At 40.0% G+C, this 16,124-nt stretch overlaps 1 protein-coding gene across 1 annotated transcript in view; it reads right to left on the reverse strand.

Moving 5' to 3' along the window:
• The window catches only part of BACE1 (beta-secretase 1), a 32,447-nt gene that overhangs the window by 3,460 nt on the left and 12,863 nt on the right, over positions 1-16,124 (reverse strand). Inside the window, exons 2-8 of the mRNA XM_003764183.4 lie at positions 6,182-6,270; positions 4,267-4,483; positions 3,598-3,738; positions 2,728-2,862; positions 1,744-1,845; positions 874-1,023; positions 356-527 (exon numbers count right to left, since the gene is read on the reverse strand). Of these exons, the coding sequence (XP_003764231.1) occupies positions 356-527; positions 874-1,023; positions 1,744-1,845; positions 2,728-2,862; positions 3,598-3,738; positions 4,267-4,483; positions 6,182-6,270 (1,006 nt within the window). The remainder of the gene's footprint in view (positions 1-355; positions 528-873; positions 1,024-1,743; positions 1,846-2,727; positions 2,863-3,597; positions 3,739-4,266; positions 4,484-6,181; positions 6,271-16,124) is intronic.

Consider the following 16,124-nt stretch of genomic DNA (forward strand, 5'->3'; position numbering starts at 1 on the left):
AATGCTAGCTACACAGTTTTGTTCTCTTGCCTTCCTTTCCCAAGTGATGGTACACCCATAAGCTAAGTATCACCAAGGAGTTCATTGTCCATCTACTGTGGCTGCTTGTCTTTCCCTGGACTCTAGGACACTACACCTTTTTCAGGGTTACCTCTCATCTCTTGGGCTTTTCCAGCAAGGGTCACTGTGCTTGAGTTGTAGGCTCAAGAAACAAGAGAGTTTTGACACCTCTTGCTCAGTATGTTGGCTTTGAGGGGCAGGCAGTTCCTCACCAAGTTGGCACAGACTCAGATATCCTAACTATCTAACCAGAATAAATACAGACCCTTTGGCTTCCCAAAGCCTGTGTTCTCACCATGGCAGGCACTGACAGCAAAGCCAATTCGTTTGTGAGCTCGGTCAAAGACAACATAGAAGCCTTCCATGATAACAGCTCCCATAACAGTGCCCGTGGATGATTGTGAGATGGCAAACTTGTAGCAGTCATCTTGAGATGTGGCAACGTCTTCCACTGGCCTTAGGTATTGCTGGGGATAAATGAACATAGGGTGAAGGATATCCCACTCAAACTCACCCAGTCTTTTCTCTGGTCCTGAGGTACTCATAAATAATTCATTTTTAATATAAGGTTTTTATCTCATTTGATTCTTACAACATTCCTGTGAAATAGGGCATTTGGAATGAGCAAACAGACTCAATGATGAAATTCTTTGCCTGTTTTGAGACAGTTTTCCAAAAAGGTATCTAGTAGTTCTTTTCCATATTTGTTTTGTTCCATTCAGCTATGCCCAGTGTCTGGTATTATATTCCTCACAAACCACATTGTTTACCTTCCTTTTCCTGAGGCCCAGTTTGGCTGAGGAGGAGACATACCTGTGGCAGGATGGTGATTCGGAAGGACTGATTAGTGACTTCCCCCATTAGGTAGAGTGAGATGACTGGAAAGATGTTCCAAGGGGTAGTGCCAGCTTGCCAGCATACCAGCTGCTCCCCTAGCCAGAAGCCATCTGGGAATTTCTCTGTCTGGCTTGGCCAAAAAGAAAGAAGTGGGAAGGACTAGTTATAAGAAAGTGGCCTGTATTACATCTTCTGCTAATTTTTTTCCCCCTGCTAAGGACCTTCCCTTGTTTGACCCTGATAGAAAACTGGACTAAAGGGAGAAACTGAGTCATATAAAGTAGATGTAACTAGATGATGAATTTCTTAGAAATATCCTAGAATCAGCTGAAAGAAATGGAGATGGGGTGGGATCAGGGAACAAGAACGACCTTTAGCTATTTGAAATCTTGTCATTTGTTTGGACTTATTTTGCTTATCCCTAGAGGACAGTTAAAACCAATGGATAGAGCTTATATAGGGATATAGCTTTTGGCTAACAAAATATTACATTGGAATGGATCACCTAAAGATCTTCAAATAGTGGTTGAACCACTATTTGCTGGGGATATGTAAAAGATATTCAGATAATATACAGGCAAGACTAAATGGCTTCTGAAAACCACCAAACTATTCATTCTCTAATTCTTGATATGAATGGGGAAAAGGGTGGAGCTTGAGGTGGAAGATGGGGCAGATCATAGCTGAGAAAGATGGGGAAAGACCAATATCCAAAGATAGCTCAGTCCCTAGAATTGTAGCACTATGGCAGAGCATTCTATATGGATATTTTTGTGCTTATTTTCCATATCACTTTCCCCACCAACTCCCTTCAACGCCTACATGTTGTCCATTAATTCCACTGACCGAGGAGGCTGTCTTGATGGACTTGACTGCAGCCTCAAACACTTTCTTAGGTAGTCTCAGGTTGGTGGTGCCGCTGTCCACAATACTTTTGTCGTAGTTGTACTAGAGAGGAGAAAAGATGTTCATGTGGCCAAATGCCTTTAGGTTCCAGGCAACTTACTGTTCCCCAATTAGTCCCAGAGGTCTTAAGCGTAGACTGGCACAGCATTCCTTTGTCCCCCAGTTTCCCCAACTAGAATCCCACTTAACCACAGACCACCAGGATCACCCCTTCCCAATAATGCCTCTGAACTTTACAATTGGCCTTGCTGCTATACTCTACAAGCCACCTACAGCCGCACTTTTCTATATTGTTGTCTTTTCCAATTAGAATGTGAGCTCTTTTGAGAGAGAGACTGTCTTGTTTTTCTACTTGTATTTCTAGTACTTAGTATGGTTCTTGGCATACAGTAAGAGCTTAATAAATGCTTTTCCATTCCATTCAAATAGCTCCTAAATCATCACCATGTAATAAGTCTAGAGCTAGAATGGTCTAATGCTAACTTATTTATATAATGCTTTTACATTTTTCAAAATGTTTTTGTACCTGTTATCTTTTTCAACCTTGAAGGATAGATTGGGTAGAGATCATATTATGTTCATATGACAAATAAGGAAATTGAGATCCAGAGAAGTTAATTGGCTTTTTTAAGTATACATGTTTGAATTAGTGGCAAACTTGGAACTTAGAACTTGGGTTTCTTTCTTCCTAGTGCACGTATTCTTTCCACTGGACCACACATGTGGTCTGGGGTGAATACTCTTCCCAAAATCTGCCCTTACAGATGGATTTCCTGCTATCACTGTTGAGTTATTGACTGAGATACAGCTCCCTTCCTCAGTTCTTCCCAAAGCTTGTGCTTGGCTTATCATTCCATTCCTTAATCAGGAGCCCTTTAGCAATCAAGATGGGCTTCTCATTCCCAGTATTCCTGGTACTCTTACCTCTTTACAATCCATTTTCAGGTCCTGCCCATTGATCTCCACCCGAACAATAACGACTTCATAGTACCACTCTCGGCGGATAGGTGTGTACCACAGACTGCCCACATATAGGGAATGGTCAATGCCCCCAATGATCTGGAGAGAGAGAGAGTTAGGCTTCTATATCATGCTCTAGTCCACTGGGTATGTCCCTTAGGGAACTAGGAACATAGGGTTTTAGGAACCTGGGCCATGAAGAATAGGTCAAATATCAGATGTAATGGAGTAACAAAAAAACAAAAACAAAAAACTGTCTCTTTAGATGGCAGAGACTTTTAGGAATCATGGTTTTTATTTTCTTGCTGTAGGTCTGACTGACTTTAATCCAGTTCAGACAGTTTGAGGATTTATCCTTTAATAATTTTTATTTAGCAGGAGAGGTGCTACATCTTTCCCAGTCACCCATTCCATTTTCATATAACCCTTTTTGTTTGGAAGTTAGTTAAATCTTACCCAACTTGCTCTTGTTGTAATTTGTCTTTTGCCTCATTATAGTGAGGATGGAGAACCATTTACTATTTTCTTGGTGAAGAAGGCATGAAAACCTACCTCTTCTTCAGACTAAGTTATGTCAGTTCCTGTAATGTTTTGTGATAAGTTTGTTCTTCGATTCTTTAATCATCTTTGTCTTTCATCTGACCCCACTGCAAGTTTCCCGTAAATCTTTTTAGTGGTAGATCCCAGGACTTGCTCAGCAAAAGATCTGACCAGTGTTGAGAAAAATAAAGGGTCAGCAGCCCTGAATTCCTTCTGGCTTAGTCCCAAAGGGAGGAGATACCAGCTGGTCCCTGCCCATCTGCCCTTCTAGTGCCTGTCCCAGAACCTACTTACCATGCTCCCACCAACTGAGGCCAGGGCCTCAGACTGGTTGAGGTTTGGGAAGCCAGTGCCACACAGCTGTAAGGAGAAGAGGTTGGGTACTTGGGTCTGCTTCACCAGAGAGTCGAAAAAAGGCTCTAGGCTGTCATCAGGCTGGCAAAGAGACAAGTAGAGAGAGATGCTGGGGCGGAGACAAGGGAATTAGGGGAAAACCCAGTTTCCATGCCAGAGCAAAACAGTTGTTGGGGTGGAGAACCTTGGAAGTCCCCTTCAAGAATCATCTTGGAGCTAGCCTTAGGGCAGAAAAGGTGATGGTTAATTGGATTTTGCTGAGGGGCAATGACAGTGCCAACTGAGAGGTGTTGATGAGATAAGAGTTCTTATGGAATCTTTGAAGTGGGATCATCCTTTTAATCTTATCATACATGTCTAACTTCTTCCAGGCAAATGGGAATCTCACTTTTTATTTTTACATAATTTTCACTACCAAATGCATTTCTCACTCTACCACTCACCCATTCTTCAAAAATCTCTTTAAAAATCCTTTTTAGTGTCTCATACTTTCATAATCTCTTTATGCTTCAGTTCAAGCCCATTTCTCCTTCTCCAATTCCTCCCGTAGGCAGTCCCTTTGCCCTTCCTCCCCATGCAGTGTTCAGCACCAGCCCTCTGCTTCCTCACCCTGGCAATCTCCGCATAGGCCAGCCCCAGGATGCCCTCCCAGTTAGAGCCATTGATGAAGAACTTGTCGGACTCGGTGATGGCAGCAATGTTGGCACGTACGGTGACATTTGGGCCATGAGGGATGCTTACTAGGTCAGTGCCCAGCTCGCCCTCCCACTTGCCCTGGGTGTAGGGCACGTACACACCCTTCCGCAAGTCCCGATAAGTACTGGATCTGTGAAAAGAGGGCAGACGTAAAGGGGTTTTGCGGGGTAAGGAAGTCACTTCTGGTAACATAATAGGTGTTACAGAATCTCCAATTTGGGATGTATGGCTACCAACGTCCCATCACCTTTTTAGTGGGATACCCATTCCCACCAGAGTTAGGACTCGGAGTTCTTTCTCCTAGGATCCTACCCCATATCTAGCTGTTTCCAGAAGGGGGCTAAACTCCTTAGACAACTCGTTTTTGTCTTGAGAACACAGTAGTTAAGGGCACCACACTGACAAAAGGAAGTGGGGCTGGATCTTCTTCAGCAACTGCCTCATCGACTCATTTCCCTACGTCTTGGGCCAAGGCCCTGTGGGAAACAAGCCTGGGCATTGTGCATTGTGCCTGGTGCCAGAAGGGCAGCCAGGGGCATCTCTTCCTCTCCCGGCTTGGCTGAGCTCCCAGAGAAAAGGACTCATTGACTCCCTTGCTGCTTTGGGACCTGGTGGTGCCAACCGGGTGACAGAGTGTGTGCCAGGAAGAAACGGTGGGGAACCCTCAGAGCAGATTACAGAGGACTAAGATCTGTACAAGCTCCAAGTTTTTGCACAGGTGCATGTAATATACTACTAATTTACAGCCCCCTACCTGTGGATAGCCACCTTGCCTGCTTGGATGTTTCCCAGCCATTCACTCATTTCCATAGGTTCAAATATTTGTGAAATCATATTAACACAATGGCACATAACCAATGCTTTAGCTGGTAGGGAGGAGGGTCAGGGAAGGGAATGATTCTTCTTCATTGACCTTGACCATGTTCCGCTGCCTGTCAATTGCTTAAGGAGGTGGAAAGAGAGAAAGGAATGGAAAACAAGTATGGGGTTCACATTTGGTCTGAAGTGCCCTTGTGGCTGCAGAAAGAGGCTATTTCAGAAGCCTTTATCTCTTCTCTGCATCCTCTATCACCCTTTTTCTAATCCATACGTTCACTAGTGACCCCCAGGATTCTTTCCACACTTGTGTCAGTGATTTCTTCCAACCATGGTTTTTCTTCCCTTCCATCCTGTGTAGCATTCCCAGCTCAGATCATCATCTCTTCCTCTGAGCCCTATTTTGGCCCTTTGTCCTGCCAAACTGTCAACTTTGTCTAGGGGAACTCTGTGTGTCTGCAATGGGAGGGGGATTTCTCTTGGGAAAAGTTAATAGGCGTTTCTACTCTGAATTTCCACCCACGCTAGGGGCTTATGAAAGGCCTGTTTTCTTCTTTGAAACAAGTAGTGTAGGTTTTGGGATTCCCTGGACCCTCGTGGGAAGGAGACATCATGGGAGTCAGTTCAGCTCATCTACTTGTGGCTAGTGTGGCTATGGCAACAGAGAGCTACCAATGGACTGAAGGATGAGGGAGACACTTGCAGATCACATACATGACCCTCATTACTTCCCTGTGAACTCTAGGGTCATTTTGTCTAAAAGCAACCAGCTATGCTTGCAGCAAATGAGAATCTCCGTAGTTCCACTTATCCTACCAGCCTCAGTCTCTGTCCCCTCAGAATATGCCCTCTGGGTCTTGTTTCTCATCCTCTCAGTCATTAATCCCTGCCCCCCACTCTTCATTAGAGAATTAAGGGATCTTGGTTCCTCCATCAGTGAGAGAGGTGACGTTCTAGGAAAGGACTGGGAGGGAGATGGGGTGTCCCTCCTCCTCAGCCCCCCTGCACTCACAGCTGTCTCCGGTAGTATCGATGTAAGAAAGGATGCGGGGCAGCTCCTACTGCGAAGTTACTGCTGCCTGTGTCCACTAGGATGTTGAGCTGTAGGGGAGAAAGAGATTGATTATTAGAGAACAAGAAACTTAAGATGCCCCAATAGGACCCTTCCCCTTCTTCCCAGTTACCTCATCTTTTTTTAATAGATGGGAATGAAGATGTCAGGTCATGTTCAGCAAGAACTTAGAAAGAAACTTAGGAAACCTCTGAACCTTCCTTACCACAGTAAGTGTCTCAAAAGCCATCTTGCATTTACCCCCCTCCTCCCCTTCTTGTGCCTGTTATCTCTATCAAAGTACAGAATGTAAAAACCAGAAAAGAACCTACAAGATCATTTAATCTAAACCACTCACTCTACTACTGCATTTGACCTCTTGATATCTAATTCTGCTTCTGATTCTGCTTTTACCTGTTGAATTTGGGTTTTCTTCTTTTTTTTTTCTGGTTGTCCCAGTAAGTAACACATTCAGCAGGCAGTCTGGCCATCTTGCCCAGCATTTCCCCATCAAAATACAGCTATATTAGGGTTTTCACTGTTGACTGGGACTGATCTGTGTGGGTCAGCATGTCTGTGTACTTGTTCATAGGTTGGCATGGGATTCCCTGGGGTGACATTCATCAGCTTCAAACCCCAGAGTGACCCTGACCCTTCTACTTCAGCTGCCAGAGAATCAGAATGACTAGGAACAATGTGGCTAGCCTCATGAAAATCTGTCATTCCGAGCCCCTCACTCAATTCCCACAGCTCCTGGCTGGAAGAAGGGGCAGATGCCTGTCCCAAAGGCTTCCCAGTACATACAGCCTCTTGCAAACTTCAGCTCTAATCACAGAATTACAGAATCTAACCCAAACCCTATCTCAAGAAAAAACCTTACAATATAGCTGACAAAAGTTCTCCAACCTCTGACTCAAAAGACTGAAGGGAAAGCCACTCCCTTGAGAAGCAGTCCATTTTTTTTGGGTAGGTCTAATTGTTAAGGAATTTTTATTTTGATGAAGTCTAATTTTGCCATCTCATAAATCCATCTATTACTCCTAGTTGGACCTCTTGGGACCAAGCAGAACAAGTCCAATCCCTGTCTAATGTGACAGTCCTTCAAATACTTGAAGACAACTATCATGTCCCCAGTAAGCTTTCATTCTCTGGTCCTTTCACTCTACCTATTCCCATCTTTCCTGTGTCCAATTCTTCATCTTTTCTGTTTGCCTGATGACCTTCCTTCCTTCTGGAGATGGTATTTGCTGAGAATCTAGTCTGAGCAGGGTGCTGTGCTGAGTGTTTGGTTGAAGAAACACACATGCACACACACAAATTACTTCTGGAGGAAATTACAATCTAGCTGAGAAAAGAAATCTAAATGTTTCTTTCATGTTTTACATGTCTATTATCTCCTTGGTCCTCCCCTATTTCCTCTCCCTCATCTCCCACAATCCCTCTTTTTATCATCTTTCTTGCCTCTAAACCTACTACCTTCTCTCCAAGTTTCCTTACTTCTATTACACTCCCACTGTTTCTTCTCTCAAATGCTCTTAACTTCCAGCCCCTGTCTCCTATCTCTGGGTACCCACCAGACCCTGAATCATTTAGAACTTTCAGAGAAAATCAATAGAATCAGGGGAGATTCAACAATTTCGATAGCTCTCCTTTGAAATTATTCGAGTTAGTCTAGCCTAGGTTTCAGGTTGCTAGCTGTGTGACTTTGGGCGAGTCAGTTAAACCCAACTGCTTTGCCCCCCCCCCAAAGAAATTAACCTGGTAAAAGAATTAAAGTGGTTCCATTGCTCCATAGCATCACCACACTCCCTGATGGGTAGGACCTTGCAAGTCCCTCCAGAGCATCTTGACTTTCCTAGGCAAAAGTATCTTAATCTCTCTTAAATTCTAGCAAGAAAGAATTAATTCTCTGATGACTGAATGTTCCTGTAATTTGGGGGAAAGATTTTCATTTTTGAAGAAACCTTGGAAGGTCTGCCAAGTACCCTACACTTACTAGGCACCTGCTATGTGCCAGGCACTGTGCCAAACATTGGGAATGTACAAATATCTGATTTCTTTGAGTAGGGGAGGAGATCCCAACTCACAAAGAAGAGTCAGCTTTTTTTCCATTTCGCCAACTTCTATAGCAAGGCCCCTGCCCAATCTGTATGTTGTAAATAAGAAATGCTAGCTAATGGAACAAAGAGCATGAAAGGTATCCCACAAATACACTTTTAAAGACAAATTCAGTTGAGTGGGGATGAGGAGAAACTCCAAAAAGAGACTTTAGACCTTAGAACACAAGACCTTATGAGAATATGGGGACTAGAAAGAAGTGTAGGAATATTGCCCATCTTCATGACCTATTTTTTTTTTTTTTGGTACATTTTATTTAAATACTTTATTGATACTTTTCATTTTTCAGGGGATCACAAACTTCCTTTTCCCTTCTATTCCCCTCCCCAAAGAACCCAACTCTCCCTTGTAAAAACTAGTATAATCTTTAAAAAAAAAAAAAAGAAGAAGACGACATACAATGGTCACACCTAAAAATGTATATCTCATTTTGCACCTCTGATCTCTTTGTCTAGAGGTGGGAATCATGTTTCATCATCATTCTTTTACAGTCATAGTTGGCCATTACATTGATCATAGTCCTAAGTTTTTCAAATGTTTGTTTCTTTATAATATTGTAGCCATTGCATAAATTGTTCGCCTGTGTTTGTTATATCAATTCATATAATTCTTCCCAAATTCTACTTAATACTTTCCTTTTATTATTTCTTAAAGCACAACATTTCATACTATTTGTCACAATTTGTTCTTCCATTCCCGAATGGATGGGCATCCACTTTATTTCTAGGATTTTTTTTTCTATGATAAAAAGTGCTGTTATGAATATTTTTGTACACATTAAATCCTTTTCCTCTTTTATCTCTTTAGGCGATATGCCTAATAGTGGCATCAGTCAGATAAAGGGCATACTCAACCTAGTAATGTTTTGAGTAGAGTTCCATATTGCTTTTCCAACATAGTTGAATTCATAGCTCCACCAACAGTGCATTAATGTGCCTGCCCTCCCATTTCCCTTCCAATAACTGTCATTTTTCTTCCCCCCTCTCCCCAGTTATCTTTGAAATAGAATCTTAGGATTGTTTTAGTTTGCATTTTTCTTATTATTAGTGAGTCAGAACATTTTTTTCCCCATATGGTTGTTGATAGTTTTTTTTTGTTTGTTTGTTTCATCTTTTTTTTCTTTTTTTTGAGAATTGCTTGTTCATGTTTTTCAGTCATTTATCCACGGAAGAATGGCTTGTTGTATTTTTGAGTGAGTTTTCAGTATATCTTGAATTTCAGATCAGAGAAAATTGTTGATGTCTTTTCTAATTTTAACTGCATTTTATTTGTGAAAAAGGTTAATTTTATGTCATCAAAATGCTACATTTTATCTCCTTTGATCCTCCTTATCACTTGTCTTGTCAAGAACTCTTTCCTGAATCAATGTTTATAGTTGTGAAGTTACTTCCTTTCTTGTTTCTCTAATTTGTTTATGATATGACCTTTTATATGTAAGGAAATATATATATTTGGAGCTTATTATGTGTGTGAAATGTATGAATTTATTATTTATATTCTGCAACTTTGCTGAAGTTATTGTTTTAACTAATTTATAGTTGAATCTGTAGGGTTCTCTTAAGTAAACTACTATATTATCTACAAAAGTGATGATTCTTTGTCATTACTTATTCTTTCACTTTCTTTTTCTTGTGTTCTTACTATAGCTAGCAAATCGAGAATTATATCAGATACTAGTAGTGTAATGAAAATCCTTGCTTTACTCCTGATCTTACTGGAAAGACCTCTTTTGTTGTTTAGCTATTATAAATATTATCTGTTGGTGTTAGATAACTATGATTTATCTTATTAAGGAAAAGCATATCTCTTCTTATGGTTTTTAATATTTTAAAAACAAAAATGTGTATTGAATATTGTCAAAATCTTTCTGCATTTATTTATATAACCATGTGATTTTGGGTTTTTGTTATTAATATGGTCTGTTATATTTGTAGTCTTCCTAATGTTGTCTTAACCCTACATTTTTGCTAAAAATTCAATCTAGTCACAATGTATAATGTTTTTAATATATTGCTATGGTCTCTTAATATTTTATTCAGTGATTTCATGTCAGTATTTATTAGAGATATTAGTTAATATTTTTTTCCTTTGCTTTGTCTCTTCCATATTGAGACCACATATCATATAAGATATTTGGATTATTTTTTCCTAGTCTTTCAGGTAGCTTATTTAATATTGAAATTAATTGTTGAGTGTTTGAGAGGGTTCACTTATAAATTCCCCTGACCTTAGAGTTGTTGTTTTTTTTTTTTTTTAATTTGGAAGTTCATTTATGGTTTGTTCAATTTGTTTTTTCTGATATTATGTTAAAATGATCTATTTATTCTGTTAATCTGGGCATTTTGTATTTTCATAAATATTCACCCTTTTCATTTCTGTTATTTTGTTCACATATATTGGGTAAAATAGTTTATAATAATATCCATTGTTTCTTCTTTATTTGTTTTGAATTTTTCTTTTTCATTCTTAGTATTGGTAATTTGGTAGTCTTCATTCTCTTTAAACTCAGACTATCTAATGAGTTATTGTATTAATTTGAAAAAAGGCTCTTTGGTTTACTTATCAATTAATTTTTTTTTTCAATTTTGTTAATCTCTTCTTTTGTTTCCAGTATTTCCTTTTTTGTGTTTAGGGTTTTTTAAATTGTTGTTATTGCTTTGGTAGGTTTTTTTTCTTCCTTTTTTTAGTTTCATACCAAATTTGTCAATGTATTCCCTCTTTTTTTGTTGATGAAAATGTTTAGCAATATGAGTTTTCCCTTAAAATTACTCTGGCTAGATTTCAAAAATTGTCTTATTGTTATTATTTTCTTTGTTTAAACTATCCATTATTTCTAATTTGTTCTTTGATACACCAATTATTTAGAATTAAATTATTTAGTTTCCATTTTTATTTGAACCGTTTCTTCAAAGGCCTTTTGTTGATCATAGTGTTTATTTCATTGTGGTTAACAACTGATGTGTTTCACATCTATGCTTTTCTGCATTAGTTTATGAGGTTATTTAAGAATATAGCTAATTTTTGTAAAGGTGTTGTGTACAGCTAAGAAATATTCTCTTTCTATTTCCGTTCAGTAACCATCACCTTTTAATCTGACATATTTAACTTTTCTGAAATTCCATTCATGTTTAAAATTTGTTTATCTTTTTGTCAAATTGTTTATGTCTGAGAGAGGTACATTACAGTCCCTAACAAGTATACTTTTGTGTGTCTCTTTCTATGATTCAATCATAGAATAGATTCAATGAACTTTTCCTTTAAGTATTTAGATGCTATGCCATTCATTATGTATTTATTTTGCACATTGATATTTCGGGTCAACTACCCACCATCTTCCCTTTGACTAGAACTACCCTTAGGAATTTTGAACCTTGCTAAGTCTCACTTTATGCTGTCCTTCTTCCCCTCTTCTTTAGGTTAAAACAAATATTAAGAATAGTTTTTTTTTTTTAAAGGAGAGTCATAAGATAGCAATCTGATGGTGTATAAGTACAGGAAGGGAGGGCAGGAAGGTGAGAGAACCCAGTGAAATTGTGGTCATGGGTGGGGAGAGTGGTTTCTGGCTTTACATATATAGGGCTCTCTTTCTGACATTCTTCCTTTTCCTGACAGTAATAAGTTTTTCTCTTAGGTATCTCTACCTTTGCTCTGCCATTCTATCTATCCCAATATGACTAAATAGACCCAAGAGTGGGTGCCCAGGGGACTGCAACTGCAGGGTCAGAGCTAGGTCAGGGCCAGCCAACCAACAAACAAGCTCAGCATAATCCCCGGGGGCTTCTCCAGTGAGACCAGCTCCTGGGTAGGAAGAGCTAACAGGTTCCATGGGGACAGATTTATGCTTGGATGAGAAACACACCTAAAACTGTGAAGCTGGGGTGTCTTTACTCTGTAAATCCCACCTATGTTGATTCTAACTCTTACCAGCAGATGAGAAGTCCCAAAGGACAGTTCCAGGACAGAAGGAGGAAGGGACAGCTCCAGGACAGAAAGAGGAACAGCTCTAGGACAGAAGGAGGAAGGACAGCTCCAGGACAGAAGGAGGAAGGGACAGCTCCAGGACAGAAAGAGGAACAGCTCTAGGACAGAAGGAGGAAGGACAGCTCCAGGACAGAAGGAGGAAGGGACAGCTTTGGGACAGAAGGAGGAGGGACAGCTCCGGGACAGAAGGAGGAGGGACAGCTCTGGGACAGAAGGAGGAGGGACAGCTCCGGGACAGAAGGAGGAGGGACAGCTCCAGGACAGAAAGAGGAACAGCTCCAGGACAGAAGGAGTAAGGGACAGCTCCAGGACAGAAAGAGGAACAGCTCTAGAACAGAAGGAGGAAGGACAGCTTCAGGACAGAAGGAGGAAGGACAGCTCCAGGACAGAAGGAGGAAGGGACAGCTCCGGGGCAGAAGGAGGAGGGACAGCTCCGGGACAGAAGGAGGAGGGACAGCTCCGGGACAAATGGGCAACGTGACTTATAGAGGTTACATATAGGAGCCATGTTCCTGTTTCATCCTGTCCTAGAGGTGGTTCTTAAAATGCCAAAGAACATGGCAGCCTTCCTTGGTATCCTCTTCTAGTGTCTGGGAACATAACCCCCAGTTTGCCTTCTTTTCGTCCTGTCCTCAGTAGAGACGGATAACAGCTGCTTGCCCTCCTTTGTAATAACCATACAAACCATAGGTTCCTTTTAGCACATCCTGAAGCCCTGGAAGGCAGGGCAGATTAATGTTCTCTTCAGTTTACAAAAGGAAAAACTAACAAACGCTAGAGAGATGAACACAGGACACATTTCCACTTGTATCAAATCTGAGATAAGATCCCTCCACTCTGGTCTGCTCTGCAGCCTTGTTTCCTATTTAAAGAAAAGTCTCCTTTTGGACTGATCAGGAAGAGTACTCAAATGAGGAACTGGAATTGAGAGAGAGGACGGATATTGATGATGAGGTAGGGGTGTAGAATGGATGCTCCTGATGGCTGATTTCAAGATCTTCTACTCCCTTTCCTGTTTTGGTCCTCCCCTAAAAGTTTTTCAGGCTTTTTTGGTTGAAACCAAATGGTCTTAGAGTTTATTTCTCCTGTGTGGGCCTTCTCCAGATAACGGCTGCCTAGGAATAGTGGGCTTTTAAGATGATCCCATTTGCTTCCTTGAACTGGAATTCTAAGATCTGAGCTACTTGTCTGAGACATAAACTTGGAATCTAGTGTTTTGTACTGGATAAGGGCAAACAGAGGGCACAGATGCAGCCTCTAGCACAGAGCCCAGGGTTGCTGGGCCCAGGCCAAGGACCTTCCTCTCTCACTGAATCAGCTGACACCTAAGCAAACATGATCCTTTTCCAGAGTGTAGCCTCTGACTCAAAGTCACTGAGTTTCAAAGTTAAAAAAGACTCTTCCCTGGCTATTTGGTTCAATTCACCTCCCCTTAAAAGAATTCCTGTTATCATATATCCTGCACATAGTCACCCAACAATTGTTTGAATGCCTCCATTCCTCTTCCTTCAAACAAGTCTTTCAAATTCTTGAAGATAGCTGTCATGTCCCACCGGAGTCTGATCTCTAGGCTGGCTCCTTCAATCTGTCCTCATACAACATAAACTATTGGCAAAGATGGTTGACCTGGAGGTTTCTCCCAAGTGTGGCCCCAACCAGATTTGAATTTTATTGAAAAATGTTTAATAAAATAAATGCAAATATAATACAATAAAAATAATGTCAATTTGTGATTTTTAAAATCATTAATAATGAAGTCATCTGTTTTTGAGTTTGACACCACTGGACTAGAAGTCCTTTTTGGGTATCTGTGTCTGGAAATTCTTCAGCTTATTAATGTCTTTTTTAAGTGCTTATTAAATGCTTGTTGACTGACTGGTTGACTAAACTGTGTTGCCCAGAATTGGGATTATCACTTTTTTATTTCTATAATCTAAGATATATTTTACAGACAGCCCAAGATTCCTTTTTTTTTTTTTTTTGATTGCCGTGTCACATCTATTGACTTGTATTGCAAGAAAAGTGGAAAAATGGGGACTTGGAAAACTCAAGATAAATGTGGAAATGGTAAGAGAACACCTAGATACCCTCAGTGAGCCACTAAACTGGGTGCTTGGGCTTGAAAATAAAACAGCCCCTCTGTCCTCAAGGAGTCCATAATCCATTAGAATGCAGGAAGGGAAGAACATGTATATAGAAGAGGAAATAGGAAATATCTACCAAGTAGATACAGTGATTTTTGGTGAGGGGAGAGCATAAACGACTAAAAAGATCAGAAAAGACCTTACATAGGAAGCAGCACTTTGATTTTAGCTTTGAATGGAACTGAAGAGTCTCAGAAGTAGATTCTGAGAGCGTATTGCAGGCATTGGAGGAACAGTGTGTAAAAGAATTTATCTGGCACATACACATCCATGTGTGTGCATACACACACACAGAGAAAACGTTTAATTGCTTAAAGCCACACTAATACACCCTGTGTACCCATATGTGCATACATACACCCACTTCTCTGTAAATAGATTATATTCCCCATTAGAATACAGTCTACATTATAGTATTGTATTTTAGTAAAATATAACAGAATATCTTCCCCAGTAGCTCCTTGTGATCAGAATGTCTCATTCTTGTATCTGTATTTCCAGAACCTAGCATAGTGTCTGGTATAGAACAGACCTGTATTAATTGAATGTTTGGAAGGAATATCTAACATAATTGAGGACAGAATCAGGTTCAAATGGGACAAATCTAGTAAGATGAAATTTAAAAGAAGGCATAGTAAAATTGACTTAAAAATCAATTGAATAGATACAGAATTGAGGAAACAACAACATATATCAAAAAAGATCTGGGGTCCTTGTTTATTTGCAAACTTTGGTGCAACAGAATTCTTTTACTCTTCCATTTTCCCAGATTTGTAACCTTGGTGATATTTTTAATTCTTCACTCTCCCTTTCCCCTACTGATATTCAATCAGTTGCTAACTCTTGCTTTTTTTTTTTTTTTTTTTTTTTACAATTTACAATTTTTACAATACTTTTTTTTTGGTATCTGACTTCTCTGTGCCTAGAGTAACCACTTTTGAGTATGCCCCTTATTATCTTTCAACAAGATTATTGTCGAAACCTTCAAACTGGTTTCCCTGCTTTAAATCTTTCTCCATTGCAGTCCATCCTTTACATAGCTGCCAAAGTGATTTTTCTTAAGCACCAATGACCATGTCACTTCTCCTGTGATTTCATTTATCTCTGATAAACTTCCTTTATAAATGCATATTGGTACCATCTTTGAAATTTTTAGAGTTTGAATGACCTACCCATCACACAGCAAATGTGTCAGAGATAAGGAGTTGTACTGAGATCTTCCCCAGGTCTCTATTCATTATACCATGCTTCCTCACATTTTATCAATAAAATGAAAGCCAGACATTTTAAGATAATTTATATCCCCACTTCTACAAATCAAATTCTCTCAACATTATACTCCATCTCACCAATTATGTTTATCAGAATATTGATACTAACCTCTTCTATTTCTTTTTAGGAACTAACTTCTTCAATCATCTCCTCTATCTCCTCAACCTCTAATTTCTCCATCCACTGATTTCTTCCTTACTGCCTACAACACATTCAGTTCTCTCCCACCCTTAAAAATCCTTCTCTTGACCCTGTCATTCCTTTAAGCTCCCTTTCCCTGCCAAGGTTTTTCTAAAAAAAGCTGTCTTTCATCATTACCTTCAGTTCCTTATCTCCCACTCATTGCTCAACCCCTTGGAATCTGGCTTATGACCATACCACTTGACTGG

Source organism: Sarcophilus harrisii, chromosome 3 (assembly GCF_902635505.1).
Source record: "Sarcophilus harrisii chromosome 3, mSarHar1.11, whole genome shotgun sequence".
Classification (NCBI taxonomy): Eukaryota; Metazoa; Chordata; class Mammalia; order Dasyuromorphia; family Dasyuridae; genus Sarcophilus; species Sarcophilus harrisii.